The sequence below is a fragment of the Manihot esculenta genome, chromosome 13 (assembly GCF_001659605.2).
Source record: "Manihot esculenta cultivar AM560-2 chromosome 13, M.esculenta_v8, whole genome shotgun sequence".
Classification (NCBI taxonomy): domain Eukaryota; kingdom Viridiplantae; phylum Streptophyta; class Magnoliopsida; order Malpighiales; family Euphorbiaceae; genus Manihot; species Manihot esculenta.
The window spans coordinates 35,949,278-35,972,528 of NC_035173.2; the positions used below are offsets into that span (position 1 = coordinate 35,949,278).

General features: G+C 37.4%; 2 protein-coding genes and 1 pseudogene across 3 annotated transcripts; 1 reads left to right on the top strand and 2 right to left on the bottom strand.

The window, feature by feature from the left end:
- Nucleotides 1-120: 120 nt before the first annotated feature.
- The window catches only part of LOC122721526, a 31,007-nt pseudogene continuing 7,876 nt past the window's right edge, over nt 121-23,251 (bottom strand).
- Nucleotides 11,123-15,289, top strand: LOC122721600 (putative E3 ubiquitin-protein ligase RING1a). The gene is made up of 8 exons (XM_043949811.1): nt 11,123-11,176; nt 11,616-11,697; nt 11,834-11,954; nt 12,046-12,087; nt 12,446-12,982; nt 13,952-14,059; nt 14,657-14,845; nt 14,947-15,289. The coding sequence occupies exons 1-8, from the start codon at nt 11,155-11,157 to the stop codon at nt 14,977-14,979; spliced, it is 1,134 nt and encodes a 377-aa protein (XP_043805746.1). The 5' UTR covers nt 11,123-11,154; the 3' UTR covers nt 14,980-15,289.
- LOC122721599 (probable serine/threonine-protein kinase At1g54610) lies at nt 15,650-22,343 on the bottom strand. Of its 2 annotated transcripts, XM_043949810.1 has the most exons (15): nt 21,719-22,343; nt 20,220-20,504; nt 19,766-20,083; nt 19,005-19,232; nt 18,551-18,648; nt 18,079-18,172; nt 17,501-17,800; nt 17,247-17,402; nt 16,999-17,079; nt 16,794-16,913; nt 16,536-16,702; nt 16,343-16,451; nt 16,207-16,266; nt 16,035-16,129; nt 15,650-15,936 (listed from the first exon to the last, which is right to left on the bottom strand). In XM_043949810.1, the coding sequence occupies exons 1-15, from the start codon at nt 22,172-22,174 to the stop codon at nt 15,819-15,821; spliced, it is 2,685 nt and encodes an 894-aa protein (XP_043805745.1). In that variant the 5' UTR covers nt 22,175-22,343; the 3' UTR covers nt 15,650-15,818. The 2 variants fall into 2 exon arrangements, with proteins under 2 accessions (XP_043805745.1, XP_043805744.1); XM_043949809.1 differs by lacking the exons at nt 16,207-16,266; nt 21,719-22,343 and having other exon boundaries at nt 20,220-20,543.

A 23,251-nucleotide genomic window follows, 5' to 3' on the forward strand; every position in this document is an offset into this window, starting at 1 on the left:
TATATATATATTTACAGAGATATTACAAAGGTTACAGAAAATTTTAAGTAGCAAAATTATAGTTTTTACATTTGTCAACAAAAGAGTGACTTGATAAGATACTGTTAAAGTTCTTTAGAATTAACTACAGCCATACTTAATTAATTTACTAAATATTCTGGAACCTTTACCGAGAAAACTCTCAATTCTAACAGAAATGCCTGCATATATACAGTTGTAAGAGTACCGTTTAAAAGGTTTTTTTGGAAGATAAATGTAGCCACCATCAGATGTTGCTTTCTTCTCAATCTCCATATAAGAATTATGCAGCATCAAATGAACAATGACACAGAGGCCATATGTGTCCACCTAAGAGTGAATAATGAGGAAATCTCACAAGTGTCAGTCTAACAAAAATGGCAACTGCATTTGAATGCTTATTAACAGAATACTGGCCTGAAATCTCCACGGCTTATTTTCTTGCATTTGGATGCAGCGAAAGCCAGAAGTCCGGCAATCTCCCTCGAATTCTGTGTCATCAGGAAAGAGATGCAGGTCTATTCCCTTACCCCAGTCGACAAGGCACAAGCCCTACAAAGAAAAACTCTAAGCACAATTGTAACCTACTCAACTAAAAGTAATCTCTGATAACAAAATTAAACCTGATCGCCCCAAGAGCCAGTTCGGTCTTCAAACCCATCTTCAGAAAGGTCATCCCTGCTGAAATTCCAATTTTTATTTTCAAACACCACAATATGCCGCACATGAAAGCACTCCATTTAAAAACAAGGGATGATGCATGTATAATTCTATATAGATTAAATCATCATTGAAAGGAAACACCCTTAGAGAACTACAAAACATAGTCTTACATGAATCAGAAAATCATCCATTAGTGTCTTTAAGTCATATCTAAGAGACAAACAGTGATGATATCAACAAAATATTGAAAATTTTCATTTAAGATTAGTGAGATAAAATATAGTTTTGCATGTTATAATTTCAAATTCCCAGGACTTTTCCATAACAGTTTGAAAAACAGTGAATTACACTTCTGTCTTAATAGTTTCACTGCAGCCAAAAATTACCCTTTCTATCCTATGATGCTCCGGATGTAGATGCAAGCGTCCCATTTTTTGTGTTACAATAATGTCTAGAAAACTCAAGTTTTCAACAATTTGCAATACATTGTCACAATCCATTATATAAAAAACAAATTTCACCTGGAATAGCGAACAAGCAGATCATCAGGCTTGAAATCACCATGAATAATCCCAACATCATGTAAAGTTTCCAGCATGTATAGCATTTCTGTGGTGTAATATATGCATAAAACCTCTTCCATGGACTTACCAACAATAACATAAGAATTTATGACATCCTGCACAAGATTGAACACGAGAACTTCCACTAGTGTGACTTGCCTAATAAGAATAAAGGAGCAGATACATAATGAAGTAAACTTACGTGAAGTGTCCCATGGCATAGGTAGTCGCACACAAGTAAGCTATAGTCAGAATGGACATCCATTCCATGAGCAACACCAAAGCTTGACCTCTGATAGAATTGCAATGTCAAGAACAATAACCTTCTTTAACCAACAGATGCTGAAAATAATGAAAATGTCAAGAACGCATTACTTGCTTGGTTGAGATCCGCTGATCAAGTTGACGATACATGTAAAATTCCCAAGGAAAAGCAGGCTTTTGTATCTGCAAGACATCTGATATAGTTATACAATCCAAAACGCAAATAAAAATCTATAATGAAGAGCCGATAATAACTACCTTTAGAGCAACAATATCATCAGGATTATAATCTATTGACAGATGCTCTAAATACTTTAGCAAAACCCCCGTCACCAGCACAACCTTTGATCTGGTACTCCTTTCCGCCTTTAAGCATCAGAGTAATGGTATGAGTAGAAAAAAACTTTTGAATAATGTATAAAAACTAAGATTCTGTAGATTGATTTTACATGCTGCAACATTCTTACCTTGGAATTGATGAGATTCCAAGCTCCGATTAAGGAATATTGTGGAATGTTATTCGTGTAGGATAACTTTTCCTAAATATATTGCTCTGCAGGTAATTTTATATATTCCTACTTAGTTGGAGAATCCCTATGCTACATATGTCTTAGGTCTTCCATTATAATAAGCAAGTTTTTGTATCATGATGTATCCAATAATGAAGGCGTAGTCTTTCAAGATTTTGCATCCGTGTATGTAAGTGTTAAGATATGGACTCTAATGATATAATATGGACTGTACACTACATTTTTTTTAGAACTATTTTATCTTTTTGTATTTTTTCTGAAAGCATATTGATGATCGCTCCATCCCATTACGAGGCCGGGCCGATAGTAGCAGCTCACAATCAGGAGGCTCCTAAGCCCCCGAATAAGTCAGACCCAACCCATTCATCCTCCTGATCGGACTCCTATTTAAGTCACTCAATCGGACCGGCCCGGCCCATTTCAGTCTTAAAGCAAGCCCTTTCCTAGGTTCCGGTCCTTTTCCCTCAAACCCGGTCACAAGAAGAAACAACTGCGGGTCCAATCATTTCATAGCCTTGTCCACTCGCGCGCCGAAGGGAATTAAATGCTTGCCTGACACAGGGAGGGTCCTGAGGTTATCCGTATGTACGAACCTACACCAAGGGGTAGGTGGTCCTATAGCAGAAAGGCCATATCGCGTGAGGGAGAAGAAAGAGGATAAAAGGAAGGAAACACTCTCCTCTAGGGCTAAGTTTTTTCTAAGTTTACAAAACCCTTGTAAAACTCTATTTTTTCTGGATCTCAGATCATCAATTGGCGCTGTCTGTGGCAAAACGAAGGAGATATTTTCATCGCCGGAGTTCCACTCTTACAATATCCACTGCGATCCATGATGACTAACCACAACGAAAACAATCTTGTCAACACCCCTAATGACCTGAGCTCCGCTCAGGAGGGACAACAGTTCTCTTTTTCCAGTCCCACGACCCCAAACAACCAAACACCAATTCCCTTCAACCCCTCGCCAAGCTTGGCAGGGAACGTGCCTGGAGGTGCTCTATCCAACTAAGACCTTCAAACCATGGCCCTCCAACTACAAAATACCGCTCACTGGTTGGGGCAGATGATGCAACAAAGGGGCCTTAACACCCCGGTGAATGTGTTGCCAGTGGTAGAAGAACCCAAAACCAATGAACCTCGCCAACCTACCCTCAATCCTCCTCAAACAACGAGCCGAGAAACAGGAGAGAGGAGCAGGAGAGCTGGTGGAGAAGTAGAGCCAGAAGCAAGGGTTCACGGAAGGAGGGTGAGGGAGTTGATTGAGAATGACGAGGCCGACAGTTATTCTGTCGGAACAACCAAGTGGACGAGAAGCGAAGCGGAGGAAGATGAGTACCGCCGGGAGAAGAAACCCAGGTAGGAGGAGGAAAGTGTAGACCAAAAGCTGCAAAAGATGAGAGAGCAGCTCTTGGCCGAGTTGAGAACGAAGGATCAGAATCAAACTCTCTTGCCCACCTCTTCACCCTTCTCGAAGTGGGTGCAGCAGGAGATCGTCCCCAAGAAGTTTATGATGCCTCCTATGGCAGCATATGACGGGGCTGGCAACCCGAGGGAGCATGTTCTCAACTACAAAACTTTTATGGAGTTGCAGACTCTGTCGGATGCCTTGATGTGCAAGGTATTCCCTACAACTCTGACAGGACCAGCGCGAGCGTGGTTTAACAGCCTGGAGGCGGGGAGCACCAGGAGTTTCGGGGATCTGGCCAACGCCTTCATCAGCCGGTTCATAGCCGGAGTTCCAGCAGAGAGAAAGACCAGTTACTTGGAGACGGTCAAGCAGAGGAAGGATGAATCGCTGAGGGGGTACGTGGCTCGTTTCAACACAGAGGCCCTACAGATCCCCGAGCTGGATGAGAGTCGGGCGGTAGAGGCCATGCAGAAAGGGACGACCTCGCCCGAGTTCTTTGGCTCGTTGAGCAGGAAACCCCCGACCTCACTGGCAGAGCTCATGAAGAGGGCGGAGAAATACATAAGGCAAGATGATGCCTTAATGACGAGCAGGTTTGCCAAAGGGGCAGAAGACAGAGGAAAAGCCCCCGAAGAAAAGAGGTCAGAGAGGCAGGAGAAGAAGCAAGGCAAAAGGCTTGAAACCTACAGACAGCCCTGGGAGCGAAGAGACCAAAGACCCCACCCTCCAAGGGGAAATCGCTCCCTCCGTGGATTCCATAGAGTCTGACCTCGCTCAACGCCTCCAGAGCCAAGGTGCTCATGGCAGTACAGGACAAGGAGTTCCTTCAATGGCCCAGACCTATGAAAGCTGAAGCAAACCAGCGAGATCCTGAAAAATATTGTCAGTATCATCGTACACACAGCCATGACACCAACTGCTACCAGCTGATTGCTGAGATCGAGAGGCTGATAAAAAGGGGACACCAACACTTCGCTTTTTGCTTCTCCTAGTGATAAGGTTCCCCCTCCCCCCCCACAAGTGTACAATACCCACTAGTCGACCTTCTATTATCAAGGGATTCAGCTCAATATGCATCTGTGAATGAATGTATGCAAAGATGACTGTGTTTAGAGAATAGGAGACCTTTTCTAGGAGCATACTTCAAGTATTGCATAATGGGAAAAACAACTTGCATGTGAGACTCACGAGGATCATGCATAAACTGACTGACTAAGCTGACTGCATATACTATGTTTGGTCGAGTATGCGAAAGATAAATCAGTCTGCCTACCAACCTCTGATATCTGCCCATATTCATTAATTCACCAATCCCTGCTTGTAGCTCGTGATTGCTCTCAATGGGAGTTTCTGCTAGTTTGCAACCTAACATACCAGTTTTTTCTAAAAGATCTAGAATGTATTTTCTCTGAGAAATAAAGATTCCCTTCTTTGACCTGGCAACCTCAATTTCCAGGAAATATTGCAATTTTCCTATATCTTTAATTTCGAACTTCTAAACCAAAAGTTTTTTCAACTAAGTCATCCCCTGTCATTACTATGTAATCAGCATAGACTATAAGAAGAATAATTTTACCCTTGTGATGTCTGGTAAATAGGGTATGGTCAGCATTGCTCTATTGATAGCCAAAAGAAATCATAGTTCTATTGAATCGATCAAACCAAGCTCTGGGTGACTGCTTCAACCCATACAAAGCCTTCTTTAGTCTGCATACCTTTCCTTGTGTTTTTTCATCAGCAAATCCAGGAGGGATTTCCATATACACTTGCTCCTCTAAGTCTTCATGGAGAAATACATTTTTCACGTCAAATTGTTGTAGATCCTAGTCAAGGTTGACAACGCAAGTTAACAAAACTATGATTGAGTTCATTTTGGCAATAGGAGCAACTGTCTCCTAGTAATCCACTCCATAGGTTTGAGTGTATCTCTTGGCCACTAGTCTACTCTTAAATCTTTCAATTGACCAATCTGCATTGTGTTTCACCATGAACACCCCATTTGCAGCCAACAAGTTTCTTCCTACGTGGGAGAGTGACAAGTTCCCAGGTTTTATTTTTGGCTAGTGCTTTTATCTCTTCAATTATTGCTCCCTTCAATTCAGGGTCTTCAAGAGCTTTCTTCCAAATCTGTGGAATAGACCCAGAGGAAATAGACAAGGCCAAGGCTCTATAGGATGGAGACAAAGAATTATAAGAGAGAAAGTTAGAAATAGAGTGCTTTGTGCAAGATCTAACTCCTTTTCTTTGAGTAATTGGTTTATTTAGATCATCAAAAGGCTCAAGGTTTAGGGATGACTCACCAAATGGAGAAGAGGAAGATTCATGACACTGAGTAAGCTTCACAATGACTTTTTCTGCTTTTGTCTTGTCTCTTCTTGAGTATCTCCTTAAACCTGATTTATCCAAATGCCTGATTTGGTCACCAATAATCTCCCCCTATATGATAGTCTCTTGATCATCAATAGTCTCCCCCTGTATAGTAGTCTCCTTTAGAGTAAAACGTTCTAGAGTTATAGGACTAGGAATCATCTCTTCTCTCTCATTGTCCTCCCCCTGAAGAGGTGATGTGAACTACTGAAGTAAGGTTCAGTCTCTCTAGATGGAGGGTGGTAACACTTGTAACCCTTCTGTGTAGGAGAGTACTCAACAAACATACATTTAATGGCCCTTGAATCGAGCTTCCCACCTGTCCTAGTATGAACAAAACATGTACATCCAAACACCTTTAATGGAACAAAATAAGCATTTTTCCCTTGTAGCACCTCTAAAGGGCTTTTAAAGGCAAGAGATTTAAGAGGCATTTTATTAATGAGATAAACTGCGGTTAAGACTGCATATCTCCAATGGTTTTTGAAAGGTTCATAGCGAAAAGGAGAGATCGGGCTACTTCCAACATGTGTCTATTTTTTCTTTCAGCAACACCATTTTGGACACTAGTGTAAGGACAACTAGTTTGATGCAGTATCTCATTAGACTCCAGATAAGCAGAAAAACAACCATCCATGTACTTTGTACCATTATCAGTTCTCAAAACATTTATCTCAGCATCAAATTGAGTACAAATCATCTTGTGAAAAGATTGAAAGCAAGAAATCACATTACTCTTTGCCTTTATCAAATAAACCCAAGTCATGCGAGTAGAACAATCAATAAAAGTAACAAACCAACGATTACCAGATAGTGAGACCGTTTGAGTAAGTCCCTAAACATCAGAATGGATGGTCACAAAAGGGATCGTACTCCTATTGTTACTGGAGGGATAAGAGGTTCTTGTATGCTTAACATACTCACAAGTATCACAAACTAAAGAACCACATTGAGCCTTGGAAAATAAATCAGGATAAAGTTTTTCTAAAACAAAGAAAGATGGGTGTCCCGACCGTCGATGCCACTATATGCTTAATTTCTTCCAAAAAGAGCCCGAGGTGAATTCAAACTCAGATTTCCTTCTAACATATAAATTTAGTTTTACAGTTAAGTGATTTGGTAAGAGCAATAACAGATAAAAGTTTAAGAGGGAAACAAGGAACATGAAGAACAAAGGATAGCTTGATATTTGGAGTATAAATAATAGAACCGGTTCTAAATATAGGAGTGGAAGAACCATTTGCAATTTTGATAGTGTCTTTTTGTAGACATAGAAGATAATTAAGGAAGCCTGCAGAGGAGCTTGTCATATGTCTATTTGCACCATAATTAATAATCCATGGAGCAAAATCAAGAGACGAAACAAAAGTATTATCAGAAGTCCTTACATTACCCACACAAGTCATTGTCATTTCAAGAAAAAACTAAATTTTTACTGTTAAAAGCAGTGGAAAATTATTATTACTGAAGAAAGAAACTGTTCGTCAGCAAAAAAGGCATGGGTCCATTAGATCGGAAGCGCGACTTGAAGGCGAGTCCGCCGGAAAGGATCACTCTCAAAAAAGACCACCGGAAAATGTCACACGCACCGCGTGTGGGAAAGATGCAGAATCTTGTGAGGGCGCGTGAGCCTCACGCGCGTGGCTTTCCGACGTTAGAACTGGACGGCTAGCCGGCAACGGTCTGATGACTCGGTTGGTGGCGGCGGTGAGAGAAAAAAAAGGGTTCCTAGATAGGGTAGTACCAAAAAGATAGATCTAGGGTTTTAGAAATCCTAAGAGAAAAATTGAATTTAAACCCTAAAATCAGAAAAAAAAGCTCCGATATCATGAAGAATTTCAGGAGGAATTTTTATTCTATTCCAATTGAATTGATCTTTACAAGGTTTGAGTAATTATACACAAAGAGTCAACCTAAATTAGGAATATTTACAATAAGAATAAAATCCCTTAACAAGCCTAATTAGGATCCCAAAGATTTGAATCCTCCTAATTAGGAACCTTCAATGCTGGTCAACAAATTATAATTGAATTATTAGATGAATTACATGAAGCTCGATATTTTTCTAAATTGGATTTGAAGTCATGATATCATCAGATCAGGTGATAGAACCAGACATTTTGAAGACGGTGTTCCGCACCCACTTTGGTCACTATGAGCCTATAGTGATGCCTTTTGGGTTAACGAATGCACTAGCCATCTTCCAGTCTACAATGAATGATCTATTTAGAAAATATTTGCGGAAATTTATCTTGGTTTCTTTGACGACATCCTGGTTTACAGTGGTACATGGGAGGAACAATTGCAGCATATCAATACAGTTTTACAACTGTTGTCCAATAATCAATTTCATGTTAAGAGAAAGAAGAGCTCATTTAGGCACACTATGATAGAATATCCTGGGCATATGATTTTGGTGCAAGGGGGTGCCATGGATCCAGCAAAGGTCTCCAGTGTGTTAAATTGGTCTCAAGCCAAGTCTGTAGGCGCAGTTTGTGCGTTTCTCGGGCTAACTGAATATTATAGACGGTTCATCAAAGGCTACAGTATGATAATGCAGCTTTTGACACAACTACTCAAGAAAGAATCTCAGTTTAAGTTTGTGAGGGATGGCGAAGCTCAAGCTGCCTTTGTTCAATTGAAACAAGCCTTAGTTTCTTCTCCAGTTCTTGCAGCACTCGATTTTTCAAAGCCTTTCGTTTTAGAATGCGATGCTTCTGGTTTAGATGTTGGAGCAATATTGATGCAAGAGTAGGCCAATTGCTTATTTCAGCAAAGTTTTATCTACCAGGACCCTCTCCAAGTCTACTTATGAGAGGGAAAGGATGTCCTTGGTTTTAGTAGTCCAACATTGGCAACCATATCTGTTGAGAAGCAAATTTATGGTTCATACAGATCATCACAGTTTGAAACACTTGTTAGAACAACAAATTTCCACACCAGCACAGCACAACACAGCAGCAATGGAGTACAAAACTATTGAGGTATGACTTTACAATCTCTTATAAGCCGGTGTCACTAATTCAGCTGCAGACACATTATCAAAGAGAGATGAGGATCTCGAGTTACTGGTGGTTTCCTTTCCACAGTGAATAGATTGGGGTCAGATTCATGTTGAGGTTCAACAAGATCCAAAACCTCAGCAGATTATCCAAAACCTCAACAAGAATCCATCCTCCCTTAAACACTATACAATGATCCAAGACCGTCTGTTCTACAAAAGCAGATTAGTTATTCCATCTTCATCAAGGTGGATTCCTAAGCTGATAGAAGAATATCATGCCTCTCCAATTGGTGGACACTCAAGAGCCTTCTGCACTTACAAGCGCATCTCCTCAAATTCATACTGGCCTGGAATGATGAAGCAGATCCAGAAGTTTGTGGCAGAATGTTTGGTGTGTCAGACACAAAAATATGAGGCTGTTTCTCCAGCAAGTCTTCTTCAACCATTACCGATTCCAACTAGGGCATGGGAAGATATCTCTTGATTTTATAACAGGATTACCCCGTTCTCAAGGGAATGATGCCATACTAGTTGTTATTGATCGGTTTACTAAGTATGCCCATTTTTTAAGGCTGAGACATCTGTATACAGCTAAGGCGGTGGCTGAGTTATTTGCTAAAGAAATCATAAGGCTTCATGGAATGCCAAAATCAATTGTCAAGTAATCGAGATACCATTTTTCTCAGCTATTTTTTGGACTGAATTGTTTTGCCTTTAAGGGACTCAGCTGAAGATGAGCACGGTCAAACGAAGGTGCTGAACAGAAGTCTTAAAACTTATCTCTGTTGTTTCACTACAGAACAGCCAATATACTGGAGCAAATGGTTGGTTTAGGCCGAATATTGGTATAACTTCAGTTTTCACACAGCAGTGGGCATGACCCCATTCGAAGCTATTTATGGTCGATCACCACCTTCAATACAGCAATTCCTTCCAGGCGAGATTAAATCAGAAGCTGTGACCCAAGAGCTAGCCACTAGAGATGAATTATTGAGACAGCTGACTTTCAATCTTCATAAGGCGCAACAAAGGATGACCAAAGCAGCAAACAAACGTAGAAGAGATGTTCTGTATAAGGCTGGGGACTCGGTCTTTCTCAAATTTTGTCCTCATCGATAAACTTCCCTTCGACAGGTCATAAATCCTAAATTGTCGTCTCGATGCTTCGGTCCTTTCAGAGTATTGCAGAAATTAGTAGTGTTGCTTACAAGTTACAGCTCTCTACTGTATCAGTTTTCCATTTGTCTCAACTTAAGAAGGTAATTGGCGAACATGAGGTGATTTCTAAATTACCAAAAGAAATGGCTGTCCAGGATGAACTTCTTGAACCCGAGGAGATCTTGAAAATCCAAGAGGTTTTAATTGATGGCAACAAAGTTTCACAGGTGCTGGTTAAATAGAAGGGAAAAATAGTGGATGAGGCAACTTGGATGAATTATTATGAATTTTGTAATCAATTTCCCACTTCCAGCCTTGTGGACAAGGCTGATCTCATAGGGAAAGGCATTGATAGCAGTAAATCAGAAGATGAGGGAATAAGTAGGGAAATGGGAACTTTAAGGGTATATTATAGGAAAAGACTGAGAGGAATATTTCACAAGAGAAGGACCACCAGGAGAGAGTGACAAAAGTTAGAGGGAATCTCAGTGCAGAAATGATGAGGCAGTGATTGATGTGTGTATAAATAACCAAGAAAGTGGGAGAGAGGGATATGATGAGTTTTGTATTCTGTTTTAGTACAGCTGTGGCTGTGGGCTAGGATTTCTCTATCAAATGAACTGTCCTTGTTGAAATTGAGTATTGAAGAAAATTTTCTCCATTTGTGTCCCCTGCATCCTCCTCCTCCTTACTCTTGAATCTTTACATTCTTTTCTATCCTGTTCTTAACTCTACCATTGTAGTATGTTTAACATACTATGGGTAATGAACTAATGATGACCCTTGTTAAATTTGGGCCAGGGCTAACTCATCCCAAAAACTAGCTCAAGGAGGATTGCCTGTGGCTCGTATAAGGGGCACATTATTCCTTTTCACAACCGATGTGGGATTCAACACACTCCCTTACGCCCAGAATTTTACTGGTGTGTGACATATTTATGGGAGGTCCAATATCGGATGAGGCGCTCTGATACCATGTTAATTTGAGTTAGGCCTAACTCACCCCAAAATCTAGCTCAAGGGGAGGAGTGCCTATGGCCATATAAGGGGGCAAATTACCTCTTTTCATAATCGATGTGGGATTCAACAACCCTAATTCATTATGGGAAAATACGCTTTTCACATGGTTTTCAAAGCTCCGTGTCTCAACACTCCCATCTACTCGGTGTTTCAACTGGCATGCTATTGCAGTCAATACAGAGTAATTTTGGTGCCATAGAATTATACTGTTATTATATTTACATGCTAGAGTTGTTGTAGCACTTCAAAACTTTAATACAAATATACATTAGTTATTTCCTAATTCATTATGGGAAAATCACAAGTGTGATCATAAGCTGATACTAATCCCATTGTAATGGTTCTATTCAGGAAATTCACTGTGATTAAACAAGTAAAAGTTAACATTCATTATGAATAGTGGAATTTGTTTTCGGTTATCTGCACCAAATTTAAAGATCAACGCCTTGGGATTGTTGCTATACTTTATGGCAAATGTGATCTATGTTGTATTTTGGTTCACTATCTTGTTTTGGATTTTGATTAAGGTGGAACTGCATGTAGTTGTTGCTTACCATGTTTTTGTCTGGTAGGCTAAATTTTAATTAATTAAATCTTAATCATGAATTATGCTTTTATAGGTATCATAAAGAAAACACGAACTGTGATGGAATGTCTGCACCGCTTTTGCAGAGAATGCATTGACAAATCAATGCGACTTGGGTATGTAGCACAAAAACTGAATCATTTCTTTATTCGTTTTCTGCAACACTGGCATCCTGATTAGGGAAATCTTGTGATGTTTCCAATGAATGTGTAGCCATCCAAATTTATTACTTGAATTTGGATTTTATTGCAGGAATAATGAGTGCCCAGCTTGCCGCACACACTGTGCAAGTCGGCGTTATTTGAGAGATGATCCAAATTATGATGCTTTAATTGCTGCTTTATATCCAGACATTGACAAGTATGAGGAGGAGGTATAAGATATTTGTCTTGTCTATTTCTTTTTTTAATGTTTTCTATAGTACTTTTTCAAATCAAACTGCCGTGAGTGAGTGTTTGGTCCAGGAATTGGCTTTTCATGAGGAGGAAAGGATACGAAACAAGCAGGTGTGTGCATCTGTTTTATTGCGCTGCTGCATTCATGCAAGTTTTAAAAATTCAAGCAAACAATTGTTGGAGATAACAGACTTGATGTTTTTATTTGAACCTTGACCTTTGAAGTTCATGGTTCTGAAAATTTCTCAGTGCTATAATGTTGACTTTTTGCTCCTTTAATTCGAAAGAGTTCTGATTCTCTGAAATGGACACTGTTGAGCTGCTTAGTTTGTCCCCTCTAGTTATGAGGTTTTGGTTTATCGGATAATGTATAGACTGAAAATCTAAAAGCCAAGCTGCTGTTTCCAGATAGGGAACTATTTGAACTCAGCTTTTTATTTTGGTGTTGTTTGAATGCTTCATTGAACAGATCCAAGCTTCAATTGCTCAAATATTTCAACGACAATCTGAAGCACTAGTTAGGAGACGCACAATGGGTAAAGAAACAACTGGTCCATTCATGGAAAGGTCACAGCGCAATCATCGGACAGTCCCCTCAAGGAGGCGGCGGAACAGCCGAGGCACTGAATTCCAAGGATCCGAAGACATCGATTATGAAAATGATGATAATGGAGGTAAGGATTCATCTTCTACCGATGAACGCTCCACAGAAGTAAGGCAGCGCAGGCGCAAGAGACGGCCAGGAATTAGGCCTTCTCAACCTTCTTCATCAGCTTCAAATCCAGAGGGCGGATGCATTGAAAATGATTTAGAAGCCACCAGAGAGAATAGAGGAATATCTCCTGGCCTTGTTTGGAATACAGAAATGCTTGCCTGGGGCAGGGGTGGTACTCGAAGTCATACACGGCATGGTAATGCTAGCGGTTGCAACAACAAGACTGCCAGAAGCACTCGCATATCCAAGCTGGTAGAATATCTCAGGAGCTTAGAGGAAAAAAATGATGAGGTATGTCAGGATGCAACGGTGCTTTGAGCTGTGGTTCGTTTACCTATTAATGATTTGTCTGTTTACTTGTTATATTATGGTAGCAATAGCATAGAGCTTTAAAATTTGGCGTTTTAGGATTTGGACTCTCTATAGCAAGACCCAGGGTTTGTAGCTTGAATAGTGGCTGAACTGTCTGAGATATTATGGCAGAAGGCAGGTTGGATTTGAAGGATCTGGTAATGGTTGCTAGAGTTTTCTGGCAGCAGGGAGTAAAGATTTGAAATTTCTGTGATTAATCTTGGTATGGCAATATGTTGGCAGTTGGGTTTTTGGTTTGCTGCGACCTGATTAAAGCAAGGACATAATAAAACTTGATGTAATCCAACTATCCAAGTCGGTATCACAGTATAGCTTGGGGAAAGAGGAAGAGAACAAGGAAAATGAAGCATCAAGCATGACACAGGGAATAATATGCTAAGCACATTTGTATGTGAATCAAACTATGATGTGAAGATTTCAAGGGCCTAAGAATCATAAATACAAAATGTGAAATGAATAACTTAGGCCAAAAGAAAATGGTGCAATAGATCATGTTACTCCAGGAAGTAGAGAGAACTTTAGCTCAAGTTATCAAAATACCCTGAATTTCACAGGAATAGTAACTCATGTAAGATTAAACTCATTTACACGGTGATTCTTTCCTTAGCTAAGAGGTATTTTAGCTACGACCACTAGTGTTTCTTCCTTGAACATTGTGTGTGGATTATGTGAATTAGCTTTCTGCTGCGTGTGGAATAACTATGTTAAGTGGCCAACTGCTGCTGCATCAATAAATACATTCAATAAATCGGTGCAGTTGAGTATTTGTATCTTCAGTCCTATTGAAAGTATATTTGTGCCATAATAGCCCTTCCCTATTTTTGTTCACTTTGTTTCATTTTGCTGATTGTATAGTTTGTCCAGTTAAAGGCTATTTACTGTTTGCAGTTGGATGTTCACCTAATGCTTACTTCTATGGACAAGGAAAGTTTCACGAATTTGAAACAGCCCTACCTTTGCTGTCAACCCAGTTTGTCAGTCAAACACCTATGTGAAGTGAGATTTCTTTCACGCCACCTTAATTCTTGGAATGTGTAATTTTAAACAAATAAAAAGTTTGAAATTTTGAATTGTCATTTCCATAACTTTTTTGTTTGTGACAATGCTGGAATTATAATTCTTGAACTGGAGACGGTGAATTAATTGAGCAATTGCTTTCTGCAAAAGGTAGATAAGGCCAATTTTGTTTATTCTTTGATACGCATTGGTGGATCACGATGACATTAATAGTTTAGGACAGAAAAAATTTGACCGGAATATGATGACAAATTAGATGGCCATTTGCTGTTTGCCCATAGATCCAACAATTAAAATTGTCTGATTCTAGCATCTATCAAAGGAAGGGTACATGTTTTATAAAAAATAAAAATCTTCAGAATCATGAATTTATGGCTTGGACATTTCAGATCTTCTAAATTTGACGCCTGCAGTTTTCTTTCCTTTTCTTCGAGGGTTTCTAAGATCATTAATATAAGGCATCAATTTCTTTTGCATCTGTCTTTTATCTTCCATCCATTATTTCTGCACCCTTGGTTGTGGGTGCATATCATGATATAGTATTCAATTTTTGTTTTTCTGTGCTATCAAATGCAGAATATTGCTCAGAAAAAGTCTTTGGAAGCTGAAGAAGCTGAAATATTTTTAGTTAAAGGGCAGCACAACCTTATTGACAACCTGTCCTCTGTGCATCCACCAATATCAGTGGATGAGCTGCAAATTTTGAAAGGGCAGGAAACTTTGGCATGTCTTAGAGCCAATTGCACTTCCAATAGAGATTACATGGTGAGAATTAACATTGAACTTCATCACACTATTTGTGTTTTAACTTTTATAATTTGTCATGTTGTCTGAACTTACAGTTTTCCCCTCTCTGGCTGCTGCAGATTCTAGCATATAGGCAGAAGGGGACGACTTAGCAAATTTTCTATGTATTTATGATGGAAGGAAGAAAAGGTTTGTTAACAGTTTGTAGTTGTATGTAAATTTGTATTGAGATTTCGGAATGAGGTTTAAGCTTCTTCCTTCACAATGGAAAGCTTTTCTAAGACCCGGATTTGTATACTGTTTTTTACACCCACCCAAAAAAAAAGGAAGGTAAAAGGTTTCCCACAGGGATAACCATTCCAACTAAAAATTTCTGAAATCTTGTATGTCTAGAGCAAGTGGTCCTTTATGGAACCATTTACAAGAATTTAATTAATTCAATTTATTTCTTTTTTTGTTCAACTTTGTGTTTGGAATGCAAGAATTTATTTTTTTTTTTTAAAAAAATCATTTTAAAAGAAAATAGATGAGTATGTGTAAGAATTTAATTGATTTTTCCAAAAAAAAACCCAAGTTATAATTGCACACATTCTTTTACTGCCATAAGAAATTTGGGATGAATTGTTTCCACTTTGAGACAATTACAAGATACAGAAAGAGTTGGTTTGTTTCTTGAATCCGTGATAAACTGATTAAATGCAAGTTTTTCTCAAATCACGTGTACAAGAGAAATGATTTATTTTAGCTTCTGGAAGATGCTGCAAAATTTTCAGGTGCAAGTTTGACACGTGGATAAAAATGACTTGATCGCGGAGCAGGATATTTGAGGAATAAATTGACCAAGAATTTTCTTCATTAATGAACAGAAAGTTGAGCCTACAACTTTTATATTCCAATAACATTCGCTGCAAAACTGTTGTAGCAGCACAACAGTTCTTGAAGAAGGTTCAAGAGTTCTTGGACAGCAGCCTGTCCATCAACAGCAGCAGGATCACCTCATACATGAAGCGGGGCTGGAAACTGCATTATTTATCATCATCCTCTGCCTTTCTTTTCTTCGAAGCACCCGCAAATTTGGTGACTTTGCTTTTGTGGTTTCCCTGGAAGATCTGATACACACATACAAGAAAAAAAAATCATACTTCAGTTATACAACAGAAGATGGTAGAAAAAAGTATGACGGTTTATAAAAATTTAGTTTTCTTACTTCTTGGGGCAGAATGGATGGTCAAAGCTTGGCACAGGCCTTGCATGAGGAACCATTGCTCTCCTTAATTGTTTTAGTGCCTTCTCTTCCTCTATCTGCAATTAACAAGTTACTACATTATCACAAGCCAGGAAATTAGCAAGAAATTACAAACATCTGTTCTTTCCCATACCATTCTTGCAGCTTCACTTTCCTCCCTGTATCTCTTGTATAATTGTTCTTTCACCTTCAACTGAATGAACCATATTGTTGGAATGCCACACTTTTCACTAAATCCGTTTTCAAAAATTAAAAAGGATGAAATTTACCTTGTGATGAAATTTTGCCCTATCCACAGCCCTGTTATCTGTATGGAGACTAAATTGGTCAACTTGTGTAACGGGTTTCCGCACTTTCTCTGGTAGTGGAATTGGGTCCCTGCAAAATACCAGAAGTGGAAATCAGAAAAGGATGGATGATTTTATATATGCCTGAGAAGTTTGAATCCTTCAATGTGCTTACTCTTTTATGACTGGCTGTGCTTTGAATATCCTCATATTGGCCTCTTCTTTCTCAAGCCTCTGTCTTTCTTCCACTTCCCTTTGCATTTCCTCCTCGTGTCTCACTAGACTCTCCAACTGGAAAGGTTCTGGTTTTGTGCATGGTTTTGGCTCTGGTTTAGGAGGAACCTGCATACAAAGTTGCCTTCCTATTACGATCATTCCCATGAATGCTTGCACCTAAAGTGAGACAAGCATGTTAATGAACGTTTGCACATACCACGCGGTAGTCGGTAGTGTAAGGATATGGATTAGCCTTTGGAATCCTGGCCCTTTCCTCCTCCACCCGCTTCAGGATAAGGTCCAGTACAAATTTCCTATCCTTTTTAGCCCCCCTTTCCTGAGAGAAACAGAAAATAAGTAAATCCAAATTGTCCCGTATTGCTAAAAGCTTTTCACTCTACGACCACAGGAAAGAGTAATACCTCAGTGTGGAGATGGAATGGATTTGGTAGTGTGTTTCTTGGAACTGGATTGGCAATGTGAGGTTCCGAGTTTAATGAAAGCTGAAAAAGGAAGATATGATATGATGAGAATATGTCGCCGTAAAATTCTAGGGCTTTAAGAAGTTGCACTTCCTTGTCAAACATATCAGCAACAATGTGTTAAGCTTTTTTAGTGTCGTAAAATAGTAAACTAAATCTCAACATCCATTGAGAACATGAATTTTTACCTTCTTATTCAAAGGCCTGGCCTTAAATTTAGGGATCTTTTCAAGTTCCTCTTTTTCAAGCTCAAGAGAACTTTTCACCTTTGGAGGTCGGGCTCTCAAAGTAGTGTGAAGAAGAGGAGTTTTAGGTTCAGTAAGATGAGGCTTCCAGTGATTATTCTGTTAAGAAATTGGAAAAGTGAAAGAGCAAGTAAATGTGAATGAGTCTGCTTGGACAAAGAATGATAACCACATTTCGGTTATGGATGTTCCCAAACCTGATGGGACACCTCTGTTGAAACGAATGTTCTTCCTCCTTCTAGCTTCTGCCGTTTGGTTCTGGTTGACAACACAGTACTAGGATTGTTACCATCCTTTCCGGCCTTTGTCCAGCCTGTCCCCTGGACCAATGGGCCAGAGTGCGAAACTTTCTTATGTTGATTCTCTGGGAAATCTCTTCTCCCTTCTTTTGCAGCTTGAGTTTGTTTAGAAGGATCAACCAGAAAACCAGAAACAGTTTGCCCCTTGTGAGAGTTGAATACTTCACCTCTGCTATTTGCATTTGGATGTCGTCTTTCCTGTTAATATAAAGCAAAATGTCATTTCTTGAAAAGAACTTAAGAAGTGAAAAGGCCTTCAAATGAAACAAAGAATTAAAGAGAGAGAAGCAAATATGAAATAAGATATGAAGAAAAACTAGCATACTCCTTATACATGAACATAATCCATGATTATGTTGCAAATTTTAAAGAATATTGATAACTAGAACATTGCACCTTTGTTTAACCAGGATCTGGACCCATGATAAAACCAACATACAAAACTTTTTTTTTTTTTTTGTTTTTTTGCGATTTACCTGCATCAATGTTGCTATTCTGGGATTCGCATTTGATGCTAGAGCAGCACTAGATTCATGTGGTCCATTCCCCTTGAGTCCAATTGCTCCTTGCCTATGAAAATTAATGAACATGTTAAAACAGTACGTGCCACTTTTCCCATAGAAAGTAAATCTCCCTATGAAGCAACTAGAATTGTGTAGCACTCAATGAGGAACTTCATTACCACTCAAAAAAGAACCAACTAAAGCATATAATCAAATGCAAAATGTTTTATTGCAGACTAAGAAAACCAGCGAAATAAAACAAAAATAGTATTTCATGGAACATATGAATTCCAGTTCTTCGATATTTCTCCACTCCCGGTTTTGATTGTACTATTGTGCAAAATACAGCAGCAAATTCACTCCCCATTTTCCGTGTCTTATCATGCCACAAGACAGAACATAATTCATTCTAGTTATGAAATGAAAACCAACCAAAAAGATTTACCTTCTAGCTTCATCCCGCAATTTAGCATCAATTTCTTTGCTGGGAGGATATTTGGGCAAACTTGAAGGATCGCAAGCAAATGGTTTTGATCTGAAGAACTGTTTTAGAGAGAGAGAAAGGTCAATAAACAAAATCCCACAGAATGAGGAAATGTACAAGTAGTTATTCATTCAAACATCAGAAAGCAAGTTAGGAAATTAATACTTACGAGAATGATTAAAAACTAAACAATAGAGATCATCTTTTTTTTTTTGTCCCTAAAGGATTACATAGGGAAGAGCAGCTCAGAGATTAAATTGACAACTAAAGGTGAGCAAGTTAAGTGTCAGTGATGTGGCTTTGTTCAAAAGACACAGTCTCAATCTCTAAAAGAAGAAAAGCTATTGGGAAGGGCCAAAAGAAAGTGAAGTCTCAAGAGAAATTCATTAAAATCTAAATATTAAGTTGCGCATACCTTGTCCCTAAGAGCAAAAGCTGCAGTTCCACGGTTGGCTGGATCCATGGAAAGCAAGGTCTCCATGAGTCCAAGTGCAGGAGTGGGTAAGTCTTTAAATGTTTCTGCAACACATCGTCTGTATGGTCGTTGAGGCTTGATTACAGATGAATGAGGTAACTTCAAATTTCTCCAATAATCCTCAGAGGGTGAACCACAGAGCTTAAAAATCTTATGCAGTTGCTCCACCTACGTGCCAAGACAATTTAAATTATGGTTAACATACTGGATTTTGCCCAAAATTTATAGCATTTCATGATATAGAACATAATAAATAAGCACACAGGCCAAGCATGTAATTTATAATTTCTTGGAACAAAACCATCGTTAACATTTAAACAAGGCCTGGAACCAGCATAGGGGCATATCAGGCTCCCATGTGAACTGTGAACAGAAGTAGGTTCATTGTGAAAAAAAAAAAAATTTCTGGTAACTGCATTTTGAAAATTCATAGACTCATTATTGGATATCTCTTATGATAACAAATGAAAAAAGTTTAAGCAATGAACAAACCCATCTTACATTTACATAACTCTAGATTTTTTTATAGAAACCACTATCCACACTTCTATTTATTCTGTTTGTTTTCTTACGTGTTGAAGGCAGCAATATTATTTGCAATTATTAGAATTTTCCCTGGAATTCACTGCATAATAACAATTACACCCTACTGGTTGTAAACAACATCAATAAAAAAGAAAACAGAATCATAAACAAGATACCTCAGTTCTTCCAGGCAAAATAGGTTTGCCATCGTACAGTTCGCCAAGAATGCAACCAGTGCTCCATAAATCTATAGCAACTCCATAGCGAGTGGCTCCAAGTAAAAGTTCTGGAGCTCTATACCAAAGGGTCACCACACGGCTTGTCAACTGAGCACTACTTTTAGGATCAAAGAAACTTGCTAAACCAAATTCCGCAATTTTCAAGATTCCTTTGTCATCAATAAGAAGATTTGAACCCTTAATATCACGATGCAGAACGCCGTGACTATGGCAATGATCAAGTCCACTTAATAGTTGCTGCATGTAGCATTTGATCTAACAGAAAAAAGAGTACAGACATAAGTATTTAAGATACATATGCTTATCAACCAAATAAGGTTTGCATTCAGATATATATCTAATTCACATTCATACAGAAGCCAGAGAGAAATATAAAACATGACAAGAGTACCTGTGGTTCTGTGAACTTAATGCCAGGAAGCGATGCAAGTCCAGTAAGATCATGTTCTATGTACTCGAAGACCAGGTACAAACTGGAAGATGTCTGAGATGTTATCAAGCCTTCCAATTTAATTATATTGGGATGATCCAGCCTACGCAAAATATGAATTTCACGGGCCATGAATTTGACACTATCTGGATCACTATTATCAAACCGAACCTTTTTTATAGCTACAATTTTATCATTAGTGACATCACGGGCCTTGTAAACATTGCTGTAAGTTCCTTGGCCAATCTGCAAGAATAAGATGCCCGTCATACTGACATCAAAAACAAAAAGCAAGGAAATCAATACAAATATGTACAGGCATAAATGACAGAAGAAAGTTGCTCCCCATCCCCACCTCCAAAGTGTGGAATTTCACAAAATGTTAGCTCCAATGTGGAATAAATTTTAATACTGAAAATTTACTGCCAATCTCTATGATAAAGAGGTCCAAAGGCGCCGGCATACATGGAATATAGATGCATCATATTATGAATTTCGGGCTTTTTGTAAATTTAGGGGTGGAAAACTTTTTATTTGTGAGTTTAGGGTTAGAATAAAAGTATTTGCGGATTTGGGGTTGGGGTGACAGGTGGCAGCCGAAAAGCTTGTTTGGCGCCATTATTTTATTTTTTTATATTTTTTAAATGGTCTGGCGCCACTCACAATGGCACCAAACTATTATTTTTTTAATTTTTTTTTTTAAAAAATGGCCTGGCGCCACTCAAAGTGGCGCCAGGCCTTAATTTTTTTTTAAAAATTTTTTTAATTATTAAAATATTATAATTATATTAATTAATATATTATTTTTATATTATATTTTTATTATAATAATATTTTATAATATATTTTATTAATTTTAATATATTTTTATAATAATATTATAATTAAATAATATTGAATTAATATATTAATAAAAATAATATTTTAATATATATTATAAAAATAATAATATATTGAATTAGTATATTAAATAATATTGAATTAATATATTAATAATAATAATATTGAATTAATATATTATAATTAAATAATATTGAATTAATATAATAATAAAAATAATAATATATTAATATAATATTGAATTAATATTGAATTAATATTGAATTAATAAAAATAATATATTAATATAATATTGAATTAATATAATAATAAAAATAATAATAATATATTATAATTAAATAATATTGAATTAATATATTAATAAAAATAATATTGAATTAATATATTAATAAAAATAATATATTAATATATATTATAAAAATAATAATATATAATAATAATATATTAATAAAAATTAATAAAAATATTGAATTAATATATTAATTAATATAATATTATCACAAATTATTAAAAGAATTTGAATAGCAGATCTATTTGATAAGCCAGAAAGATAGATATACAACAGTAATCACATATTGAAGTATACATAAATTAGGCATCAGTTAAAGAAGGGAACGTACTCTATCTAACTTCTCAAATGTATTCGCACGCCGCGGCACCCATCCCCTGATGGCTTCTCCTGCTGCTGAGGCAAGCCAAGATGGCCATCCTACAGCAATCTGCTCTGCTTCCAAACTCTTTGGCACCCTTCCCCAACCCGGATGACTACAAACTGAAACGTCACGCTTCTCTGTCTTATTTATTTCAATCTGAGGATGACTTATAACAGCAACTTCACAATTTTCTACATTCTTTCTCTCGATCTGATTCTCTATTTGCTTTTTCTCTATCTGATCATCATATAAAACATTCGAACCATTTGTTTTCTTATCAATTAGCATAACCTTCACTTCTCCGCTATCTGATTTAGACTTTGATCGCATCCCATCATCTACACGCCTATCCAATGACCCTTTACGCGATTGCCTCTCTTTTGGGCTGTTTGTTCTACTATCCTTAGAGGAAATGCAACCCATTTTGCTGCACTAAGAAAACAAAATCCCAAAAAGAATCCTATGTATCTGATCTTCCCTTCAAAATCAAAACTCAATAACAAAAGTTAAAACATAAGCTCAATCAGAATTCCTCCTGCCACCTCCACTGACATAAACCATAAACTTAACCAGTTTATAAACACCCAGAAGAGCAAATTTATTTTTTGGTGCAGAATTTCTTTTATATTATTCAAATTGATTCTCATAAATTACTGAGATAGGTAAGACAATATAAATGAAAAAGTAAGCATATCACAATTTCGACTAGAGATAGTTAAGACAATATAAATGAAAAAGGAAGTATATCACAATTTCGACTAGAAATAAGTAAAAAAATATAAATGAAAAAAGAAGCATATCACAATTTCGACTAGGTAAGACAATATAAATGAAAAAGGAAGCATATCACAATTTCGACTAGATCAAGGAAAGATGATTTTTTTTTTTTGATTTTGATTTTTTTTTATTATTAATAATTAAGAAGGTAAATAAGGCAAAGTTTTTTTTTATTATTTTAATTATACCACTTGAAAATTTTCCAACACGCTTTAGAGAGTTAGACACTAAATCCATATGTTTATAATATATACTATCTAAAACAATTTTTAAACACTGGTTTAGTTTAATTTTCAAATTTTAAAAGGTTATTATTTTAATAATGCCACTAGAAAAATTTTTAAATTTTTTTTATGTGGCTTAATGTGATAAACTATAAATATCATAAGTAACAATGTCATTTGTCATTTTTTTAAACGTTTTTAAAGAGATTAGGCAGCTTAATTTTATAAAAACAAAATTTTAATTCCAATTATCACATATATACACATTTGTAGATATTTGAATAATGGTTGGAATGCAAAAAAAAAAAAAAAAAAGCAAGTCTTGTTCATCATTTAATTTGCTAACCCCAGACTGAGAGAGACTCCAAAGTTCAATATGGTCCTATCACTCTTGTACTATTGAACCCAACTGCCGATTCTAGCCCAAGCTAAACTGGCGGCCAGGCTCTGTGAAAAGTAGTCAAGTGCCATGAAAATGAAGTTTGAAGATTCTGCAAGG